At 40.2% G+C, this 24,140-nt stretch overlaps 1 protein-coding gene across 1 annotated transcript; it reads left to right on the top strand.

The window, feature by feature from the left end:
• The first annotated feature begins 787 nt into the window (after nt 1-787).
• TDRP (testis development related protein) lies at nt 788-23,412 on the top strand. The gene is made up of 4 exons (XM_054383816.1): nt 788-910; nt 13,105-13,164; nt 20,203-20,306; nt 23,067-23,412. Exons 1-4 carry the CDS (start codon nt 788-790, stop codon nt 23,410-23,412), a joined length of 633 nt encoding a protein of 210 aa, XP_054239791.1.
• The last annotated feature ends 728 nt before the right edge of the window (nt 23,413-24,140 follow it).

The raw sequence follows: 24,140 nt of genomic DNA, 5'->3' as shown, positions 1-24,140 counted from the left end.
TCATTCTGTGTGGTTCACCCCGCCATGAATTGCCGCATGCTGCCCAGACGGACATTTTGCGGTCAAAACTACCCGCTCAGCGCCATCCACGCCCCCCACAACACGCGTCGGCCCCTCTTCTGAAGGATCTTGGTGGGAGGCCCTCAGCGGGGCTCTGTCGCTGCAACCCTCTCCTATGCCAGCAGACTGCTGCGAGGGAGCTTCCCCGGCGTGGGGAAGCCGGAGGTGCTGCGGGGCGGCCGTGCGGGACGGCGGAGCCTCGCTGCGCGGGCCCGGCGCTGTCACAGCGCGGCGGCCGCGCTGGTTGCCGCGGTAACGGGAGAGCATACACACACCGCCCCCCCGGCCCCCGCCAACATGGCAGCAGCGGCGGGGCCGGTGGGGAGAGGCGGCAGGTGAGGAGCGACACAGTGGAGACGTGTTCGCCTCTGTTCCCTGCCCCTCCTGCTGCTGCAGCCGCCGCCAGCACCATCCTCACAGCCGACTCCCCTCAGCGGCCAGGCGGGGCGGCGGAGCCAGGACAGCGACTCAGCGAACCACGGCCGCCAGCAGGCCGGCGGGCGAGGCGGCCGTGGGGGGCGGGCTCCCGGCACCGCCAAGCAGCGCTCCTCCTTCCCCTTCCTCCCTCCCTTCCCCGGGAGCCCCCGGCAGGGTGACAGCCCTGCCGAGCCGTTCCCAGCCCAGCAGAGTCGCCCCGCTCGGGGCTACGGAGGCAGCGCACGCTCGCGCCTCGGCCCTCTCGCTGCCGGGACGAAGAAAGGCGGGAGCCGCCACCCCCGCGCCCGCCATGTGGAAGCTCAACAAGAGCAGCAAAGTTCTGCTGGACGACTCGCCCGAGGAGGAGGAGACGCGGCCCCGCGGCCCGCCACCGGCTGCCGCCTGCGCCGCCGCCGCCTTCGCGGCCCCCCAGGTAGGAGCGCGGAGCCCGGCGGCGGCAGGCGGCAGGCTGGGAGTCCCGCGGGGCCCAGGGAGGGGTCGTGAGGCTCGGCCCCGCGCCCTGTTCCCGCTCCCCTCCTCTCCGGCGGCATGAGTAATCACTTTTCCCACCCCTGGATGTGCCAGGAGGCTGGTCTGGTCGGCGAAGGGGATGTTTGCGCGGGGCGTGCAACTGTCACACGATTTTTTTGGGGTGCTGACTGGTCTCTCCTCCCTTGTTTTCTTCCAGCAGCCGGCCTCCGGCATTGCTGAGACTTGCTGTCCTTCATTCCAGTGGCTTCATACCGCAGGGTACTTTCTTTCGCAGCTCTAGTCAGAAGCACTGTAACCCATCTGTTTAAGCACAGCACGTTAAACAGTGATTTGTAAGAACGCATCGTTTGCACCTGTGTGCTCGTTTATGTAGAAAATTAGCGTTTTGGCAGGATGGCTTTTTCTGTAGTTTCAGTAATGGTCGTTGGCTATCTTTAAATAGTGCAATCTTATTTGAAAGCTTTCTTTGTAAAATGATAAGTACCAGCACTGACCTTCTCAAAGTACTGACTGCCTGGCAAATACAACCTGAAAGGGAGGGCATCAGTTGAGTATCAGGCAAAACAACTAAAAGAATGTTTGTTGTCTTGCTTTCAAAAACTTGATAACGATTAGGCATCAGTCCAGGTTGCAAGCCTGTTAACGCTGGCTGATAACGGCTTTGTTGCTGAATTTATCTGTTGCCACAGGGTGTCTTTAGATGTACCGGAGGTTGCTGGAGATCTGCATATCTAAAGCAAGCTGTTGCCCAGGGCCAGAAGCTGGGGAAGTTTGTATTCAGAAGAAGTCGCAAAAAGCCACCTAACTTTCTGCCCTGTGGCTGCCTTGACTACCTTGCTGGAAGAGCTGAAGTGGGTCTGGATAATCTAACTTCTGCTTGAGTTTCCAGTTGTCAGCTGCTGTGGATTGTCAACATGCATGGCTACTGCTGAAGAGCAGCCTCTCTCAATTTTATTCCCTCTATCTTCCAGTAGCCCAAATACGTCAGTCTCCTCACCAATTCAGCCTTGTCTTGCTCTTTCCTTTGCAGAGTGAACAGAAAAGGTTTAGCCCTTGCTGTTTGTTTGATAGCAGCTACAAAGATGCATTTGAATCTCTCATGCATCATCTTAGCTCTCCCTCCTCCAATCCTCAGGTGCTTGGAAACTTACACTGTTCATTCTAAGGTGTTGGCTTTTGATATCCACAGCCATCCTAGACTTGCTTACCTCCTGAAACCAAAGGTCACTGATAGCTTCCAGTAAATTCCATTGACTGTTCACTGCTTTTCTACCACAAATTCTTCAAGCACTTTCTGAGGCTTCTGACTGTAGTGTCCCAGTAAGAAGATGGTTCCTCAGACCTAAGTTCTGACAATTCTACCTATCCTCTGCTTTAGCAACAGAAGTTGTTTGTTTGTTTATTTGGTGTAGTTTTTTGTCCTTTCCAATTGTCTTCACTATTCTCGGCTTCTGTCCATTGATGACAATCTCAAGTTGTGATGTCAGTGACTTCTGCAAATGGCTTGCCATTTTTATCAATTTTAGAGAAAAATAAATTATTCTTAAGCACTAAATGAAATATTCTTGAAGATAAAGGATTCATAAAAGTTATCAAGGCTATAGTGTAGTTTGGTATAGAAACTGGAGTGAAGACCATAAACTATTAGTTTAGCTGGGAAAAAACCCCCAAACCAAAACAACCCACAAACAAAAAATCACAACAACAAAGCACAAACAATTCCCCAAAACCCACTTAAATGCACTTTAAGGAGTAATAGACTACATGGAAAACTGTGACCACCTGATTAACATTGTAATTCTGATATATCAAAGGCAGCTGCCAGGTCAGCCATAGGTACGGTATGTCTAAAATGTGGCTTAGACAGGCATTGAACATAAAGTATGAGGTAACCCACTGCACTTGTTCAGCTTGTGTTAGCTAATATGGTTTAAGGGCCTTGCTTATAGTCTTTGATGTTTTACTTTTAATGTTTCATCAGAGCCTGGGTTTGCTCCCAATAATCTTATTGCAAGGGAGTGAAAATCCAGTAACCTGTAGAGGGATTTTGTAATGATCTACGTTTTCCTACTGAGAAGTCATCACCTGCATCACGCAAACCCATGATTTCGGAGGACTGTAGTGCCACCAGAGCTTGAAGGAGTTGTGGAGGTAGTTCTTGGTACCTAGGCTACACATGAGAAAATCTGTTTTCCTCAGCTTCAGCTTTATTTGTCATGGTCCAGCCTACTTAAGATATGAATGAAGGATTACCTCATCTAGAGGAAGAGAATCCAGGACTTCCCTAATTTTCTGTTTTGAGAGCCAAAATCCAGATAATTTGTATGCATTAGTAAATTTAGTGTTTAAGTGCTTTTAGTAAACTAAGAAAACCCATGTAGAAGTTTACCGTTAGATTTAATTTCCTATAGGTTCCTTTCTGATGTCATTTGGTGAAAGAAGAGATGAACCGTAACTGCCACTTTTTGACTTTGATTTATGATACGTCGTTTTCCCCAACAACTCCCTGTTGTCTTTATTTTCATTTCTGGTGGGCAAGCGGGAGGAAAATCCTTAAGCTTCTACTATTCATGCTATAAATAATGCTGAAACTTTTTACTTCAAAGAAAAATCAGTAGTCACATCTGTGTCATTAAAATAAACCAAGTTGAACGTGTTCCAGTGTAATGAAATATTGGTGTTATATGTTGTTTCTTCAAAGCTGAGGAGTGGAGGAGTTCTCGCTGTGCAACCTAATAATTAGGACATTGCAGTAGCAGACAGCAAAAAGGAATTAGACTACTATAAGTTTAAAAAAAAAACAAACCACTTTTATTACTCTATGGAAGTTTTAATCATTCTGTTTAGATATGGAAGCCTGATCTGGGCTTATTCAAGCAGATATTTGAATTTTAAGAAGTTTGTACTTCTTAAGTAGAAAAGCTTAGTTTGATCTAAAAAGAGAAGTTCTGACAGTTCTGGTTTTGTGGGAAACCAAATGGTTTGATTTTGTTCCAGAGGCGAACAAAAACAAATTTTAGAAAATGAAAATTACAGTGGGAGGGAATTGTCAGCCTCTGGCCACTTTTTAGCAAAAGTTTCTGCATACATTCAAGTACTTTGAATTGTTAACACTTATTTAAAATAGTAAGGTGTTTCCTGAGATAAGAAAGACAAACAGATTTTGAAACAGTACTTGTGTAAATAAATGTGTTGATTATTGTGTGTGTGTGTATATATATACATATATTTTAGACTGGATGGTTTTAGTCTGAATCTTAGAAGCTAATTTTAATTTATGCTTTGAAGCATAAATTAAAAATACTTATCCAATGAAATTGCTTTGATGGCTAAAATCACAATTAATACATGAAGGCACTTTAGCACATGCAAGTAGAACACATGTACAAAATGAAATTAATGTGCTTTTTGTGTGTATCTCTCAAAATATGCTAGAAATGTCCAGTGGTGCATGCCAAACCTGCATTCAGTTTATAATACAGTCGTACTTCAAACTGTAGTTACATTTTTGGAAAAGGAAAAAATGTTGGGTTTTGACTTCTGGAAAGCAGTGTTTTGGCAGTCATGGTCAAGTTCTCCTTGATTTAATCCTGCCATCATCTCATCAGTCCTTAGAGATGTCAGTGCTGTGTCAATATCACATGTAACTGACTTAAAATGCTGCTCGACCTTAAGATATGTCTATATTATTAGCATGGTGGATGGGTGGCAGGCTGACCTATATTGCCTTCTGCAGTTTTACCTTTCATGTAAAAATATTTCAGATCCTTAGCCTTGATCTGTTCTCCCAGATTGTATTTTTTGATATGTTCAAAGAGAGTATGTGCAAAAACACGTTTTGTGCTGAATTTTGTTTAGACTTGCTTGCTGGATGTTTTAAAGTTGGCTATACAGAATTTTAGTTATCTATTTTAATGTAGATGCTTAAAGGTCTGGTAAGATTTTAATACCAGCTTTCATCTTGGAATGAGTCGAACTCAGACAGGCCCTGCAGGAATGGGGTGGGAGCTGAGTAGCATTTCTTGTATTCTTCTACTATGTTGAATAAGGGGTGTTTTTTAATTAAAAAATAAAGCAGTCAATGTTAATCCAGCTAAAACTAGCCTTTCTTTCACTTTCTAACCATTTTGGTGTGTCTCAGGCTTTGCCTGCAGTATTCTTGGAATTAATTCATACCTTCTCCTCTCTGCTAGCATCATTTTTCATTTTATCAGTTGTTACTGTGACATTTCAGTGACATTTTCCTGGCTAAAATCCATCACCTGTGTTCTATCATCATTCTTGAACATTAGATTGTGAGACTGACGGCGAAGACTTTTCTGAGCCCTTCCTTGGCCTGCCTTTCTTCCTCCTTGTCACATTCATATTTCAGCATGTTCTTGAGCAGCTCCTGTTTCTCACAGTCTTCCTGGAGCTCTGTGGAGCTGAAGGTGCCTTCTGGGGTTGTAAGCTTTGGGTTTTTTTAATACCTTTCCTTTCTGAGATGCTTCACTTCCTGATTTATACTGTCATCTTTACATAGCTGACCTGGATCAGATATACTTCTCACCTCTTACCCCCCTCTATTTTGGTTTATTCAGACTCTTGGAAGTCCTACAAAGCACATATTGTCTGGTTGGTCTCCTCCTATAGACATCAGTATCTTATCTTTCGGTCAAGCCTGTAAAGTGAGGATTGTTTGCGCTTTTTATCTGTTATGCAAAAGAGGGTTTGTGTCCAGTACTGCTGTTTCCTCTACAAAGTCCAGATTGGCTTGGCTTTTTTTAAGTTACTATTTTTCTTTCTGTCTAGACAGTAGAAATTCTTGTGCAGACCCTCACTTCCCATCCTGACACTGATTGCTTCCTCCGCAGCTTCTCGTAACTATACTGCGTTTCCCCATCCCATAGTCCCTGAAAATCCTGTTGCTGATATTAATGTTGATTATTAAGTAACGTTTAAGTCTTCCTCATCCTTCAGTTTCCATTTCTTCAGTTAGCTTCACTTTGTTTCAGGACATTTATATCTAAATCTCCGTCCTTGCTTTCAAGGCTTTTCTTAGTACATCCCCTTCCTCTCCCCTGTTTGTCATTTTTATCACTTGTTGCGTTTTTCCTTGAGCCAGTTCTGCTTTATCAGCTCTGATCTCCTTGGTCTGCAGGAAGCCTTCTCTGTCTGCTTCCCTTCCAGCCTAATACAGAGTTATCCCTTTTCACTCATCCACAGACCCACTATCTTCTTATTGCTTGAGATCCACTTTCCTTAAGGTATTTGTTTTATCTTCATAGGGTTTTGCATGGTTTCTGGAGACAGTGCTAGGCTTGCTACCGTTCATATACAAACTCTTATGTTGCTTTCTGAGACAGAATTAATCTTTTAATATATTCTTTACTGCTAAAAGAGGTTTATATGTTTTGTCCTCATTTTTATAGAAACTATTTGCTAGATTATGTGAGGACATCTGTAAGTAGAGTTACTGGAACTTACTGAACACTTTACCACAGGTAGATGATCTTCCAGTTCTGTCATTGTGGTGACACAGTCATCGTCACAGGTATGCTTCCAACAAATTTCTCTGCTGCTTCTTTGCAAGGAGCTCCAGGAGGGCCTTTGTGAACACTGCAAGTGGCTGATAGAACCCCTGTGTCAAAAGGAAACACATGACGGTGAAAACTAGTCAAAAATAGTGTGTTCAACCTATTTTGCAGAAACTGTGCTATGAAAATATTGCCATTGCTCATGCAAGAGCTTTTTTAAGGATACATAATTTAATCGCAAGTGCCATAACTGAATAAAAATTGTATGGCAGCTGCTGTCTTTCAGATTGCTTTCTGGATTGGAAAAAGGGCAAGTATCTACTTCTGGTATGGATAAGCTGTTAAAAATAATGGAGAGATTTTCAGTCAGGAAGTTCATAAAAAATGGAAAGCTTCACAGGAATATTTGAATTGTTGCAACAATTGAAGTAAAATTGATTATTTGAACTTCTTTGTTTCAGCTTTGACACTGATGGTATTTTGATCTTCATACAGCTGTTTCTGTTTCTTGAAGCATATTTGAAATATAAATTGGGCAAATCTGAATTCTGTAGGAAATGAGCTTTAAAAATATTTTAAAGGTGTTTAATCTTTAATAATACTCTTCCAAAAGTATTTCAGAGAAGCAAAGTCTAAATAGGACATATTATCACCACTTACTATGGAGGTGCACAATCATGTGAAAAACTAATAGAAGAACCCTCTGTATTGGTGTGAAGACAGAGCATAGGAATCTGGTGTTCTGATGTTTTTCTTTGTACTGCCAATAAAATGCAGAACTACAAAAGTATTCTTATGTAAATATGTATATTCTGAAATTAATCTTCTCCAGTATGTTTGGCCATTTATACAAGTTGACAGTAAAAATATGGAAATAATTTAGATACTCGCTTTTAAAATGTACCAGACTGTGAAGCAATGACCGAAGTGGCTGAACAAAACCGAGTTTGTGAAAGTGCTAAACAAGTTCTTGACAGCTGTGGATGCTAAAGGAAAAAATAATCTGAATTTATTCAGTATTAATAATAATTTCTAACATGAAAACACAGGAAAACTGCTTTTCATCTGCCAGTTGGTCTGGTGAATAATAGGTGGTTACAAGAGATTGGGGGAGAGAAGATGGAAGCATTTTTAAATTTCTTGAGTGGGTTGTCTGCTGAATTGAAAACAGTCACCTGGACTTTTTGAAGTCAGTGGAGTGAAATAAGTTCTTTTTGAAATTATCAGATGAATGGTATCTTAGAAACATGTTTCAGCATTAATGTTTGCTAAATACATCCCAGGAGGAAAGTATAATTCTTTAACATACTTCTATTTCTACATTTTTGTTTTCTTTATGAAGTATTTTCAGTTTTGCCAAAGGTTGGCAGAGGAAACTTGCAGGATAGGAGTCACTGACCCTATTTATTTGCAGTGGCATTTAAAATGCCTTACTGTCATAATACAAATGTTTCTTCTAAGTGTAGTGAGCAATCAGGAGTGGAAAACTTTTTTCTTTTTTTTTTTTTTGAGAAGAGAAGCATGAATTTAAAATACCAAGTTACTGTGGAGCATGAATAGGTTTCAGAAGTGTCTAGGTTAATATTTTTCGTTGGCAATATTAATAGAAAATTTTCAATTTACTCCACTTTCCCAGATGCCCAGTTTGGTTCGCTCAACTTGCTTTAGGGGACATACTTATGGAAGCCCCAAGATCTAGCAGTAGATGAAATATGGACAAGACTAATGAGATTGTCTTGATCTCAGTCTGTGTTAACTCTGCCAGAAAGGATCAGAGGCAGTTTGTGGTTCAGCATGGGAGTTAGGTCTGCTGAACACATAGCTTTCCTCTGGTGCATGAAGCTGTGTATGACTGAGTAATGCACCCTTTTTTTGTTAAAATTGCAAGCCTTGTTTTTCCTTAAAGGACAGGTTTAGATTTGTGTGAGTGTTCAGGCAGAGTTCAGCTTTATTTTTCAGCTGTGTTAAAAGGGTAAGTTGAAAATTGTATAGTTGTTTCAGTGCCCGTCTACATTTGATCACTGTTGCCTCTGTTTCCTGACACAGAAAGCATATACCCACACATTACGTTTCTTCAGGTGCATACCGTGTCTGCAGCAAGCAAAATGATGCACTAATGCCACTGATCTTCTGCTGATAACTTTCTTCTTATCCATGTTTGAGTGCATTTTGCATTGGTTTTGGTTCAGTTATAAAATTAGCTAAGCAGAGTTACTTTCGCATTAATATTCTACTTTCAAATGAAACAAACAAGACGACATTATAGCAAGATTCTACTGAGAGCCAAAGAAATATGTTAGCTGTATTTTAAGGTGATGATTTGTCAGTGTGATCTCCTTTTCCAAATCTTGTGCTGTTTCTGGTCAGACTATGTATGTATAGTTACTCAACTGTTTGTTTTGTAATCAGTGTTTTGGGAGTCTTCCCAGCTTCAGAGGTTAACTTTCATGTTTGTGATTTCCTGATGTTTGTTTAGGTTTGGGGTTTTTTTTCTGCTTAAATCATCCATTTGTGGTTCATAATCTAATTTGCACTTACAGGCATGATAACCAAGACTCTAAATTATGCTCAGTCCTCCTGATGAGATATGGTGATAGGCAGAGGGGATGTAATAGGTCAGTAGAAGGGAGAGAATTTGCACCAAAAGGACTTACTGTCTTAATAATAGCTTGTTTACTATTACGTGTGCTGCTCTTTGATGTCTAGTTTGTGTACGATAGGAAGGTTCCACAGCCGGGTAGGGAAAATCGATACCATTTTATGTACTAGAGGAAAAGAAGGGCATGCAGGGTGAGATGATGCTATTATTTGCCTTAACTCTTTGATGTCCAGTGTTCCCCCCATCTTGGACTGAATTATGGAAGTGAATGATCTAAGAGACTAATTAATTACTTTACCACAAAGGAAGCTGAAGGAAGTAGATTACAATTTTGATCTCTGTACAAAAAAGGTTTGTGTGCTAGTTGAATTAATCCCTTGAGTACCTTATGGTTTGCAGTATGTCCAACAAAAGGGCACTTGTTTCCTTATGAAAACACGCTGCACATACCAACTTTCCCCTGCCAGAACTGGGTGGCTATTCAAGTTGCTGATCAGCATTTCCCACTAGTGTTAGCATTTAGTCGTCTATTAGTTCCTAAATACTATAACATGGTCCATGTTTTTTCCTTTAAAATCAAGTTAAAATGAATGGTCATAACTGTAAGATGCCTGGATTACAATACGCTGAAATAATTTGCAATTGTTTAGTATTGGCATGTGTTATGTAGCATGATAAAGAAAACTCATCTCTGCTCTTTACATGTAGCTATACAGTAGATTGTCTTCTAAGGAAAAATTGAAAACTCAACTTGAAGGCTCTCTGATCTCTGTATGGTAACAAAGGTGCAGAATATATAGCAGAATGGAATGTAACAATGTGTACCACTGAAAACCGAATTGTCCTGTGGGTAGCATGTGAAGATGGGCTGTATATGACTTCTTGTCTTTTCTCCTCTGCTTTTACCAAGGATGGCATTTTGCTTTTTCCCCTAATACATAGCTCATCCCTACTGCACAGGGCACAGGTCCTTCTCTGTGCTATCAGCCATCTCAGGCTCTGAACCCCTAGAGACGTTCCTCTGCGCTCCCTTCCTGCCATGAGGTGTTGGTCTGCTTCTCTCTGCATTCCCTAATGACAGATTCTCCGATAGAGTGTTTGGAAATATGGTCTTTTTGAGAATGCTAAATTCAAACCTACTGACCACTTTCAATCAAGAGTTTTTGTGATCCTGTGGAATGTATGGGTGGAGATCACAAGCACTCAGTCTAAGTCTCCTTTTCTTAGGCAGTGTATGTAAGAGGATGCTGTCGTTCCTCCACTCTAAAAAAAATGTATTTTCGGTATTAGAATCTCACTGACTGCTTTCTTGAGGGTTTAATATCTTCCAGTCTTTGTATTTTGTGCATTTTAATTTTGCGTTGTCCTATAAGCCTCTGCTGCATGAGCATAGTTGCTGCAAACTCCTGCCTCGTTCCTTGTATGTCCAGGAGCAGTTACACAAAAACACAGGGCGAGTTGTCTTTCTTTCAAAGAAGTAGTTAAATACCCTTTTTTGGCAACTCTTTATAGTGAATCACACACCTTATCAACAATGGGATTTACATTTTATTGTGGTGACTCCCTAGCCATGTGAGGTCCTCATAGCATCTCTTGGTTTTCCTCTCAAAGCTTACACTGTGAAAGTTGCTTCATGCTGTTTTCTTATGCTCTGGCTTGCTAGAGGCTGTATGCCTTCAGACTTCCATCTTTGTAGTAGAGCATGAAGTCTCTTTATGTACTTCCATATTATTATTATCCTTCAGTTATTTGGAGAGCTGGAAGAATTAAAATGAGAGGTGTTATTTCTTTGGAAGGTACTAACAGTGTCATGTTTGTACTGGAGCCAGTATCGTTGATTGCTGAAACGTAGCTCTGCCAGTTCTGGATGTCACATAATTTCTCCTTTTACCATACTTCTTGAGGCTTTTTGTAGTTATTTCCCGCCCCCCCCCCCCCCCCCCCCAAAAAAAAAAAATTAAATTAAATTAAATTTTCTCTAGCTCTTACCCTGTGTCCAGGCAGAGATATCATCATGTTAAGTCTAAAGGTTTGCAACCTCATCTAAAAGTGTGAGAGCTGAGAGAGCTGAGGAGAAACCAGGAAACTTTTGAAATAGTATGTGTGTGGCATTTCCATTTAAAGCATTGCTAATGATTCTCTTAAAAGGAGGAAGAAAAAAAAGAGAAAAAGGAAAAAGTATTTGAATTTCACTTTAGAATACCACACAAATCTTGACTTGCCCATTTTTGGTATCCAGTCCACAATAACCTCCTGTATTAAAGACAGCTAACTGAAATTGGGAAGTTACATAGAATCAGTCAGGGTTGGAAGGGACCACAAGGATCATCTAGTTCCAACCCCCCTGCCTTGGGCAGGGACACCTCACACTAGATCAGGCTGGCCAGAGCCTCATCCAGCCTGGCCTTAAACACCTCCAGGGATGGGGCCTCAACCACCTCCCTGGACAACCTATTCCAGGCTCTCACCACTCTCATGGTGAAGAACTTCTTCCTCACTTCCAGCCTGAATCTCCCCACTTCCAGCTTTATTCCATTCCCCCTAGTCCTATCACTACCTTATATCCTAAAAAGTCCCTCCCCAGCTTTCTTGTAGGCCCCCTTCAGATATTGAAAGGCCACAATAAGTTACAATTCATATCGCTTCAACATTCTCATTTTGCATGCTAATAGGAGTTCCTGACTTTGTGTTCTGCCCCAACAAGTTTGTCTGCCTACAGATCACTCTACTTCAATGTAGTTATTATTGAACTATAGTGTGATGGTCTTCGTACTCATTCTAGAAATACCCCTAACTCCAGCCTTGCCCCTTCTATAATATAAAGTATTGTATATAATGTAAATGGAAGCTTTAGTAGGCAAAGAGTTTTGTGGGGTTTTGTTGTTGTTGTTGTTTTTTAATTACAAAAAAATAGCAAAAAAAGATCTGGTCTCTCAAAATGAAGCTGGTACATCTGAGTCTCCACATGACTGAAAATACCTAGTACTTCTCATGGTGGCTTTCTCACTTGTTGATGATTCTGTTAGCAAATTGAAAGAGGTCTTTGGCAATGTGTAGGAGCTGGGACACTGTGTTTTGGGATGTGCACACACAGATTTACCCTGAAAAAAAAAATGAGGCTTACAGACCAAAGAGCATACCAACTCTGTAGTGTTTTCTTCAGTTGAAAAGGAAGGAGTTGATAAAGCTGATTTTGAAACAAGTGGCTGACATAAGCAAAAAATAGACCAAAGTGAATACAAAGGATTCTGTGAAGCTGCTACTTCAGAGACACTTTCCATGAACCGTTCTTTTGGAATTTTGTTTTTATTTAAAACTGGAGTTAAATAATTTCAGTTATAAGTAGCTGTTTTGTTTTGTACTTTAGGACTGTTAGTATTTGAAGTTATATGTAGAGGAAAAAAAAAGAAATGCCACCCTACTGAAAGACCTTCACTAGCACCTTCAGTATGCTGCTTTTCTTCAGAAATCTGCTTGGAAATAGAGGGAAAATGAGAATGGGCAAAAGTCTGTCCTTGAGTTACGGAAATGTAATGCTTTTTAATGTGAAGGAGGAAATAATCTTGAGATATTCCTCTTCCTTCCACCTACAGACACTGCATAGACCATAATCTAATATGCTATTTGGAAAGTCAGTGTAGATCCAAAAAATACAGACACAATAAGTAAGACTCAAAGTATGTTTTTAAACGTTAATTGTACTAAAATGGTTAGGATGCAAAATTTTTCTTGACTTCCCTTTGGTGTGTGGGTTTTTTGTTTTGTAAGGGTTTGATTTTTCTTTTTTTCTTTCACATGTAGTGCAGCGTTTCTCTCCATTCTAAGTGCATTTTTGTTTCCATTTCTTTTTTAAGTAGTGGTGTTTGCTTAGTTGTGCATTATGATTGTATTTTGTCAATTTTATTTCATGATGGGCTTCAGTAGAGTAAAAGAATTTATGAATGCTCTAAAATGTGTAACTGCTGATTGTCAAACCAAAACTGACCATGGGCCTTTTTATCTTTATCCCTTTTTTTGGAGAATAAAGACCAGTTTCTTCATGATGAATCTTCATCTTCAGTATCACAACTTGCAACAAAGGTAAATACCGATTCTTTAGAAGCGTAATGTTCTCTATCTATATTTCAGTCAATGTATGTTAGGAAGTTACCTCTTTTTCATGTACACACTTATTAAGGAGGATATTTATGTACTTCACTGATTATTTTTTTTATTGCTTATGATCCTTGGTCGTGAGGTTCTCGCTGAAGTAATTTTAGCAGTGCAGTATTAGAATGCCACCTTATTTCCTTTAAGGGGAAGGCATCTTAATTTTTTTTTTCTTCCACATATAGATATTAAAACATAAATGAAAATAAAAAGACACAGAAATAACTGAAGTCTAAAGAAGCACTAAATTCTAGCTGCAACTGGGGAAGGAACCATAAAAAGTAGAGGGAATTGGGTTATTTATTTGATTATATGGGATATAGCTCAACTGGCTCTCTGACCACAAGAGGTTAAGTACTTTGTCTCATATCTCTTTCAGGAAAGAAAGGAGGCATACAAGTTAAATTTTTTTTACCTTGATATGTGTCCAAGAATCTCTTTTAATGTTCTTAAAATACATTAGTAGAAGATGAAAGAACTGGAAGTTGTTATGCTAGAACTTGTTTTGAAATTCGTATGTATAGAGAAATGCATTTAAAAATAGATGCATTAGTGTAATAGGATCTTTGACATTAATATGTATAAACTGAACATCTTTCCCTGTTACTTCTTTTTGTTCTGCTTCAGATGCAGCATGATTTTCCCTGAAAATAGAAGTCATGTTGTACTATATCTTCTTTTACTTTTTAGAAAAATTGTCTTCTATTTTGTCAAAACATAAATTGTTGTTTATTCTATGCCAGATGATGAATGTTTAGGAAAATAATCTTGAAAGGAATCTTTATATAGAAACTTTTTTTGCGCCTCACGTAGTCAAGCAGGAAGGCTTGATCAGTGTGTTTTGACTTAAAAAAAAGGGGGGGGGGGGGGGAAAGGTTACCAGACAAAGCACTGAGCTGCAGCATTTTTGTGTTTTAAAGCAAAACCTTCTTCTTAAAAATGTATTTACAAAAAAAGCACCTTATCCTTCTCATCTTCTTTCTTTATTGTTGCTTCCGAAAGCACTTCTTTATTTTATTTGGTTGTTCTGTTTTCTTAGAAGCTGTCAGTAGAGTGGTATTATTCCAGAAGTTCCAAAATCTTTACCATATTAATAAAAGGTGAATGTGAGATTCATTTATGTGTGGCCTTTTCTGTATATATATATGTCATGAATGTTGAAGCAGTGTGGTGAAGAACAATGAAGTACTTGAAGAAAAGAGCAGTGAATGAAGAGTATGTCTGCCAACACAGCCTTCCTGGTCTCCTAAAGCCTGAGTTTTAAGGCAGTCCTGATTCCTAGTTGCAGAAGAAAGCCTCTAGCCTAGGCTTTGGAATGCAATAGTGGGAGCTGGTCTTAATGGCTGAAGACAGAGGTTGGAAATTGGTCTTAGTTTCTGTTCATGCGGGAAGCTGCCCACTTAGCTTTGAGGACAGGCTAACTGCAGTGCTGAATTATTCTAGTTCCCTCCTCACAGCTCTTCTGAAAGACTGATATAGCTGGTCTGAAAGCCTCATGACATCTCAAACTGAGGAAATGTGGACCCTCTAGTGGTGCCCAGTGAAATGCAGAAATCTGGAACCTGTACAGGTTCATGCTGCAACTGACCCTTTGGCCCCTACAAAGCTAATCTTGGAGGTGTTACCTATGTGCTGAGCTCCTGAGGCATAAGTACAGACAAGACTTCATCTACAATTATTATTAGGTCAGGTTTTGAAAAGAGAATTTTGGGAAACAGTTTTAATAACAAAATTTGAGATGTTAGGATGTTCTGGTAGGGTCAAATCCTGGAGTTTCAGCTCACTCGTGCCACAGAATGCAGTAATTGTTGGTCTGTACAGCAGCAGTTGGTTGAGTTGAGAAATTCCTGCCTGAATACCTGGAAGACAAATTTGGAGGGTTGGGTGTTTTGGTTTTTTTCCACTTTCTGTTGAGTTCTTGCCTGTTATTAATAGGCTTCCTATAATATGGGAACAACGCTTCTTTAATTAAACCAGATTGGGATTTTTTTAATCATAAAACAGTTGTAAGCATTAACTGTAAGGTACTTACATGGAAAATTCCATCTCTAGCATTTTTTTTTCCTCCAGGGAGAGGAGGGAGGGAAGTTGTAGGACAAACAATTGTTCTTTCTCAGTCATGGTTGTGAGGAAAATCTGTTCTTTATGTTTATAAAGAATTTCTTCAAGCATTTTGTGGAGTGCCTCTACTTTGCTGGAGTTTTTTGATTCACCAGTTATAAATCATCTGTGAAAATATTGGTGAAGGTCTGCTAAAACGTGGCCAAAATACAAATTTCTGGAAATCTCATTTCATACATGCTGAGCAGGAACTTTTTAGCGATTAGCTGCTTAACTACAGAGTGGCATTGAACATGTTGATTCTCACGGCAGGTATGCAGCAAGAATGCCCTGTAATTGCTCTTTTTGGTTGCTAAGACTGTCATGTGGCTTGTTCTAGCCCACAGAGAGTGATTTTTGTGCTCCAGAGCCCTGCTGGCCAGGTTAGAAAAGTCTTAACAGAAATATTCAAAGTTCTGGTACCCACTCATAAAACACTACCATTTTAGGGTCAGAATAATATTCAAACATACTTGAATCTCTTGCTTTGAATTGTAAACTGTTTGTCTTGTAACTTGACTAACAGTGTTTCAAGTCCTTGCTATTGTTTGATTTTGTTGAATTGTGCTTTCTTTTTCCTTCTGTAATAAAATTTTCATATATATTAACCATATCCATCTAATGCATGATTTAACTGTTTTCAGTTAAATTTACAGTCTTCCTTTCTAGTATATGTTCATCTATATCTACATACTTTATTTGTGCAATGGACTTTTAAAATTTGGCTTTAGGTCTGATCTACTTCTTTGGTTTATACCCAATTATTAGTATTCCTGGTTTGTTGCCTTTTGGCCTATTTTTTTTTTTTTCTTGAGCCTTCTTGCCCTCTAGTAGAGCTGTAATGATGAACTGTGTACTTTTGATAGTAAAATTAACTGAAAAATCATCTCAGTGATTCACTACTGTTTCCCAGTAGATTCTGATTATTTATTTATTATTCATTGCCTGTTTACCTAGTGTGGGGAGCTGAGAGTCACGTAAATCGCCAGAATTTGTTGATGTGGTGAAAAATGGTATATCTAAAGTAATCTTTGGTAATGGTACCTCTCAATTTTGTAGGAGATTTCCAGTTTAAGATGAGCTGCCCCTTGTCTGGGGTGTTTTATAAAGTTAACTGTCAGTAGACATTTGTTCCCTGTTTCATCCTAACAAAACAAAACTTGTAGGCAACATATACAGTTTATGTACAGTTGAGTCTCTTCAATCAATACAGGTAACAAAGTGGAAAACTCTAGCTATAAAGGTTGAGTTTACAGAGTGGAGCTTAAGGTGTGAGTTGGAGGAACCACGCTGTATGTACAAAGCTGTGTATATGGAAGAAAGTGGATAGATGACAGCAACTTCCATGGGGTGCTTGAGCTGATGTAGTAGTTGCTGCTACAAAAAAGGTGTTAATTTCCACATTCTTTGGTCACTGCCTGACTCTAACATCTTTTAATGAGCTGATTCTTATCGCTAAGAAAGAATGCAAAAAGAGAATGGCTTAGAGTTCTGCTGGTTTAGTGGGTTGAACTGGTTTTCCACAGCACCCCACAGGTACGAAAGCATAGTGTAAAGAAGGCAGTGTAAATGCAAGCAGGCAGTGAACTGAGCTAACCCTTTTCAGCAGCAGTGTCTGATAAACCAGATCTGCCACTTCCTGAGGCTTCTCTCTGGGAATCCATCTGACAGATGAGCACTGATACTGAAGCATTGGCAAAGCAAAGGAGAGGGGATCGAGGCAGAGAAACAGCAGATAGTTTAACTAGGGATACAGACTGCATCCTTCACATGGTGTTCTAGAAGTGCCTACTTGTACTCACAGTTTGAGAAGATATGCCAAATACATAGCAGCTTTCTCATGGTGAAGAATACCTCGTAGACTAGAATTTCCTTGGCTGAAGGGGAAGAATCTGTGATCTGGCCTTGAAGCTTTTAGGTGCTTGTTGGAATAGATGATGATGTTTTTTCAGAGTCTCCCAGTTGGTGGGTTCATATACATGTGTAATTCCACTTCTGCTGATCCTTTAGGTGATTACACAGGTTTTTGACAACATGAAGATATGGGAGAAACTTAATGGCTATTCTGGTAGCCATACTCTGTTCTCTCATAGTCAAACTGATGTGAGACCAGTCTATAATCCTGCTTCCCAGAATACTGAAATGGGTGTCTTGAAAATTTTCTGCGTTGTTTCACATTGGTATTTTTGAGAAAATAGTAGACTGCAGCATCCAGCCTGCTCCTCTAAGGGTTTTTGACTTTCTAACATTTGATGGTGCAATTACAGTCCTTCTTAACAGTGCTTTCTTTTCTTAGCAGTCCCTCATGGGCATTTCACGTGATTTATTTATCTGTTTAACCTGGGGTTTTGTCTGTGCACCTGGTTCTAGTGGTATCAGTTGGCTTTGATTTTCAAAGATCATATCCTCCAAGTTCAAGAATAGCCCATCCCATCAAGCAGAGCAAGAAGCAAAGGTGGCAGGAGGCCTGTTCCTGAAAAAACTCAAAAAAAAAAAAAAAAAGGCAGTATACAGGAGGTGGAGGCAGGGTCAAGTGACCTGAGGAGAATGTAGAGATACTACTCTTTGAGCGTGCATGGTTGGGGTCTGAAAAGGTGAAGCCAACCTAGAGCTAAATCTGGTGAGGAAAACAAATAGCAATAAATAAGGTTTCTGCATGTACACCAGCAGCAGGGAGGGTATCAAGAAGATGGGAGTCTGACTCTTCTATGTGGTACTTGGTGAATGGGCATGAGGTAATGGGCACAAATTGAAACAGAAGAAATACTGCTTAAACATAAGAAAAAAATGTTTTTACCGTGAGGGCAGTCAAGGCCTGGAACAGGTTGCCCAGAAGGGTTATGGATTCTCCAGCTGCAGAGGTATTCAAAACCTAGCTAGATCTGATCCTTGGCTCAAGCTGACCCTGCTATGAGCAGTGTGGTTGGACTAGATGGTCTCCAGAGGTTCTTTCCAGCTGTAAAAGCTGTGTGATTCTGCAAATTTTGATTGTTGAAATATTTCTTTTTCCACTGACACATGGAAAAATATTTTAACGGTTTGAGTATGCAAGCTAGTCAGTTATATATATATATAAACATCTTTTACACTTTCAGGAGTAGTACTTTTGAGTTTTATGTAGACAGTTACATCATAAAAATGAAATACAGAACTTCTGCTTGATACTTTAAGACCATATCTGTACTGTATTTTCATATTTTGCACAACTTTCATCTTTTTACATAAAGCAGCCCTCCTGCGAGGTGAGGAGTGAGCTTACCAAGGTGTCTCCTATGCTTTACTTATTGACCTTCCTTCGACATCCATTGCAATGAAGCTAGCTGTCTATGTGTTTATAACATAATTAAATAGAACATAAGGGGTTGCTTATTATGATCTCTACTCACTTTATGCTTATAGTGGAGAAAAAAAGAACAGTTGTGGAAGCCTGGGTTGTGGTGAACCTGGCTCTCGTGTAACTAGTGGGTTCATATCCCATGAATGTGAGCTGGAAATTGCTCTGGCTTTCCTCAGGCTTCCCACTTCACAGTTCACCAGAGTTTTGCTTGAAGCTGGATCCATGTTTTGTATCTATCCAAAGTGAAACTGAGTTTAGGTTACACCTTCCTCCTGATCCTAAAATGGACCTGCTCTGTCTCCTGACTGGGAGTAACTGAGGGGAGGGATGTGAGTAGGGAAGGTAGGTGTGAGTAGGGAAGGTGGGTGAGAAGGGAAGGTGTAGGACATAGTGAAAGAGGAGGAGAAGAGATGGAAATAATCCATGACTAACATAGGATAACTGGGATGGGGGGTGGGGGGGGGAGGGGGGAGCAGGGGGGTAGTGTTTTACTCCTGTAAATGGCAGAGGAGTACCAGTATTGTCCTATATGGTGTTTGTGCTCCATTTGTAAGTGATGTTTCACACCTTTTAAAGGCTTGCATGGGCATACCAGTTGCAAAATATGAATTAAAACCTTTTAAATTGGTGCTAATTTGCATCAATAAGTTCTGCAAAAAGCATAATAGCTGATGAATTAGCCTTTGCTCATGTCAATGACAATTTTGTTTTGATTGTTTATTATACTTCATAAGGTATTGTGCTTTTTAATGTAATCGACACTGATAGACTGACACTCTGCCATTCTCACTAGAACCTGCAAGAAGGAGCAGCAGCCTTCATACTTCCTTGCTCAGCACACGTATGTGTGTTTCTGTTAGAGTCCCTAAGCATGCCATCAAAATAAAAATAACCAAGACCTAGTTCTTTTGCTTTGGGGGAGAGAGAGTCAAACATTCAATAATGTTGAAAAAAATAATCTATGCTATATGTTTGTTTAATGGTGAGCCAATGCTCTTACCTTTTTTGCTTGCAGAGCCAGGAGTAGTGGTTTTAGTGAGTTAAAGATAGGAACAAAATGTGCAAAGCAGGATACATCTTAAGAGTTTCATAATTCAGCTGGCTGGCCTGTCTGTTGTGGTTCCTTCTAGCAGTGATTGTTTCATTTCTGTCCACTGCAGCCCCGTAGAGCATTTTCTAAGCTGCCTAGATTCCCCTCCTTATTGTGATAATAAAATAAAACCAGCATCTCCTGCAGAAGAGCCCAACTGTACTTACTAGACAATCTGCCAGTCTCTGCAAACTGCAGCAAGGTTTTGTACCCTTTGCTCAGCAGGGAGGAGTTCTCACTGAAGGAACCTAACCTTCCCTTTTTCAAAATGACCATCCTCTGCAGGCTGTAGAGAGCAAGCTGCTGGGCTTCCAGCTGCACGGGATCCAACAAGTAGGGCTGTTGCTGGCTGTCAGCCACCCAGAGTCAGCACTGGTAGCCATACTCTGTGCTCCTAAGTCTGTCATTCACATTTATGAGAATGCTTTTCTTTTCTGTGTAGGTTCAAGGTGCAAGTTTCCGGGGATGGAAGGAAGTGACGTCCATGTTCAACAAAGACGATGAACAGCAACTGCTAGCAGGATGCAAGTCTCCAAAATCCAAAGGGTGAGTGAAGCCAGTTGGTCTATCTGCTATTAAAATACGCAAACTTGAACAGATAATAGCTGTGCAAGGTAGTGAAGGTAGAAAAAGCAGTTGTGTTCAACTCCTGGAAATTACATTTCAGAGAAAGGTTTAGGTGTGTTTCAAAATCACTCGTGTGCTTAACATACGCATAAGGCATTAGTATATTAGGAGAGGATGGATATTGTCAGTAACCTTTTTATGTCTGTTAGGAAGAAAAGGGAATTTAGCTGCAAAATAACTTTTTACTGTAGAAAAGGAGTAAAGGTTTCTGAGTAAAAAGGTTGTTCCCATCTCCACGTCTTCCTCTTAAGGATTAAGTTGGAATTTACAAAGTCTTTTTTTTTTTTTCCACATGCTCTACTTTTGCAGCAGGAGCTGCAAAACTTCCCTCTCAGAGCTGTTTTTTTAACTTGTAACAGTTCTGCTGCTGGTACAGTAAGAGACCCCAATCAGTATAGCTGTTCCAGCCAAATACTAGCTTGGATTAGACTTGCTTCAGTATGTTTTGTTTCCAGTTTACTTTGCAATGTACATACTTCAATATCCAAGTGTATATACCTCTGTGTGTGTGTGTGTGTGTGTGTGTGTTACAGAGTTGGGGATGTGTGGTTGAAAAGCTGCAACTTGGAGAGGGATCTGGAGTTACTGGTTAATAGGTCACTGAACAAGAGTCAGCAGTATGCCCCCATGGCCAAGTAAGCAAATGGCATCCTGGCTTGTGTTAGAAACACTGTGGCCAGCAGGAACCAGGGAGGTGATCATCCCCCTGTACTCGGCACTGATGAGGCCACACCTCGAGTATTGTGTTCAGTTCTGGACCCCTCACTGCAGGAAGGACATTGAGGTGCTGGAGTGTGTCCAGAGAAGGACAATGAGGCTCATGAAGGGCCTGGAGGACATTGCGTACGAGGGGCGTTGAGGGAGCTGGGGTTGTTCAGTCTAGAGAAGAGGAGGCTGAGGAGAGACCTCATTGCTCTCTACAACTACCTGAAGGGAGGGGGCCAGCCTTTTCTCCTTGATGGCAAGCAACAGGACTAGAGGAAATGGTTACAAGCTGCACTAGGGGAGGTTTAAGCTGGGGGTATTCAAGTGGCATGTGGACCTGGCACTTAGGGACATAGTTTAGTGTTAAACCTTCAGTGATGGGTTGGAAGTTTGACTAAGTGATCTTTGAGATCTCTTCCAACCAGATATATTCTGTGATTCTGTGTAAATGTATGTATAAAACAATTTAGAATATAAAGACACGCATTTCCATTTGAGACTGTTCAATAACATTTCCCAGAAGTTCCCAGCTACTGTCCCTGTAGAATTTGATGGTGTTATTAAGATGCTGAGTTGCCTCAAGGATCCTTTGTAATTGATGCTGACTATAAGAATCAAGTAAGAGAGCAGAAGTTAGAACAAATGTGGGAAACTATTTTAGCATTACTATGAGAACTGCCTGAATTTTAAGTTTGGGAGTATTTTCCTATAACTATACCAAGAGCTTTACTTTTAAAGAAGAATGCAGCTTTTCAAGTGTGCAACTCAGGAAATAGGAGAAAAGTGTTCAGAGTCTGTGACTGGCTTTACCAAGATGAAAATTCTGAAAAATCAAATGTAAACTGGAAATTAAGTAAAGTAATCGTATTGACTCAGTTGCTTCCATTTAAGTATATAAGTATAGTGTTAAGCTTTCATTAGTGGAGAAAAGCTCTTAATAGAAATACTAAAAACAAAAGCCATAAATGGTGGCTTTATTTGTGGTTGAAGAATTTCTGTGCTACGAGTAGCTAATGTTTTCAATTTGCTGTTTGGCTCACTGAACCCTGGAAGTTATATATATTTCGTCAGTGATACTCAGCCTTTCCTGTCAGTCCATTATTTGATTAGCTACATAACCCTGCTTGTCAACTTATGCATAAACATTTCACAGTCTCTGTTTTAAATGCTCCACACTGCAAACAGGAAATCATCCAGATTGAAGGTTCCCAATGAGATCAGAAATGTAATAATAGGAGTAGCCTCTTGAATGTCATTTTGAGAGAAAAATTGCAACAAAGGGTGCTTTATCTTGGTTTTGGGAGGGGAATTTTGGGAGTTCCTATCAGAAATACACAACAACTCTGCTCAAAATATTGTGCAGATCTTTATGAAAACAAAGTGCTGGTGTCTTTAAAGTCCTGCTACTGTGGACAACAATTATTGTGGGTTAGAAGGTTAACTGGCGAAGAGATAACAGGTGTATGAAACTGAGAAATGTAGCCCAGTGTTTGTTGAAGCTGGTGATAGACAAAAACATTTTCATATTTCTTCTACTACCCTACCTCTGAATTTGTTGGTTTTTTTGTGTGGTGGTGTTTTTGTGGGTTTGATTTTGTTTTCTTTTTTTTTTTTTTAGGCTTTGTTTGCTTGGTTTTAGTTAAAGGCTTCAATTGTATGAAGTACTTTACCAGCATTAGAACATTTCCAAAGGCAGTTCTATATATATAACCAGGGTGGGGACAAGGGAGAGGGAGTGTAAGTACTTCTCTAATAGCAAGGGGCCACACTCAGCCCACTGCAAGACTCTGCTGTGTTTAGGTTACCTGTATATAAGCACATTTTCCTGAAGCTGACAGTAGTGGATGTGCTGTCACCAGCTGACAACTAACTGATTATTGTTCCTGACTATAAAACAGAATAAATTAATTGAATGTATATTAATACTAATTTTTCAATGCAGAAATCTATCACATCATCATTGTTATTTTCTAGAACAAACCTGAAGTTAAAGGAAGAGATGAAGTTGGAAAAGAAGCCAGGTTTTTGGGACAGTTTGGTGATAAAGCAGAATGTCCCATCTAGGAAACCAGATGAGATTGAGGGCTGGGAACCACCGCAGATGACCACTGCTGAATCTGCCAGCGATGCAGCAACTACTTTAAGTGACTATACAGCCTGGTCAGGCTGGGAAGATGAAACCAAAGGTTCCACAAAATACACAAACCTGGCCAGCTCAGGAAACAGTTCCAGGTGGAGTATCAAATCAGCTGGAAAGCTGGTTAGTATCAGACGTCAAAGCAAAGGTAACCTTACTGACAACTGGGAAGAACTAGAATAACGCTGGTAATGTGAAATACTTTGTAGGTAAGAAGAGAAAGGTTCCATGATTTACTCGTATGTTTAAACCAAAATCAAATCTGCTCAATATTGCACCTTTATACAGTACTTTGTTTTATTCAGATTGTTACAAATTTTTGCTCACATGATAGTAGATTTTCTTACTACATTGTTAAATAGCTATGTTTTCCACACTGAAAAAAAAAAAAAAGGTAGAGAATCTATTTTGTGCCTATATTTCACATTCAGACTCTGCAGTATGTTGGATTGTTGGTTTTACCAAAAAAATGTAATTCCTTAGTGAATGTATACACTGGTTGTAAATTTGACTGCCTTATGTAGGAACTTCCACTAGCTTGAGGTCCTGTTTTTTTTCCTGGTGTATGAGGGCCATTCAAAAGTTTAGTTTTGATGCTGTCCCTTTTTAATCAAGAATACTGAGCTGTTGCTTGCAGGGAGAATGCTTACACTTAGTAGACTGTTTTCCAAATCTTCAGCCTCAGCATATGCTTCAGCTTGTGCACACAAGATGCTCAACCATCAGAATGTGCTTATACGGTGTACGAAATGAGAAAATACTGTTCTAGTGTCATTCCTTCCATCCCGGGATCTTCACCAATAGTCAGGTCAAACAGGTCTTCCAGAGGTTTGAGGGGTTTTCTATGCTGAACGTTGTTTGACAAAGCTCAGCATCTCTGTTTTTAGGATGCATGCTATGCCAAAAAAATT

Source organism: Indicator indicator, chromosome 9 (assembly GCF_027791375.1).
Source record: "Indicator indicator isolate 239-I01 chromosome 9, UM_Iind_1.1, whole genome shotgun sequence".
Lineage (NCBI taxonomy): Eukaryota > Metazoa > Chordata > Aves > Piciformes > Indicatoridae > Indicator > Indicator indicator.
Note: the sequence above shows the minus strand (reverse complement) of the source record. Positions and strands in the feature narration are given on the sequence as shown.

Bases quoted from the DNA above. Each gene is read 5' to 3' on its own strand.
- TDRP (XM_054383816.1), top strand. From the start codon at position 788: ATGTGGAAGCTCAACAAGAGCAGCAAAGTTCTGCTGGACGACTCGCCC. The intron at 911-13,104 runs GTAGGAGCGCGG...CTTTTTTTGGAG, and splicing joins CCGCCTTCGCGGCCCCCCAG to AATAAAGACCAGTTTCTTCA. The intron at 13,165-20,202 runs GTAAATACCGAT...TTTTCTGTGTAG, and splicing joins TATCACAACTTGCAACAAAG to GTTCAAGGTGCAAGTTTCCG.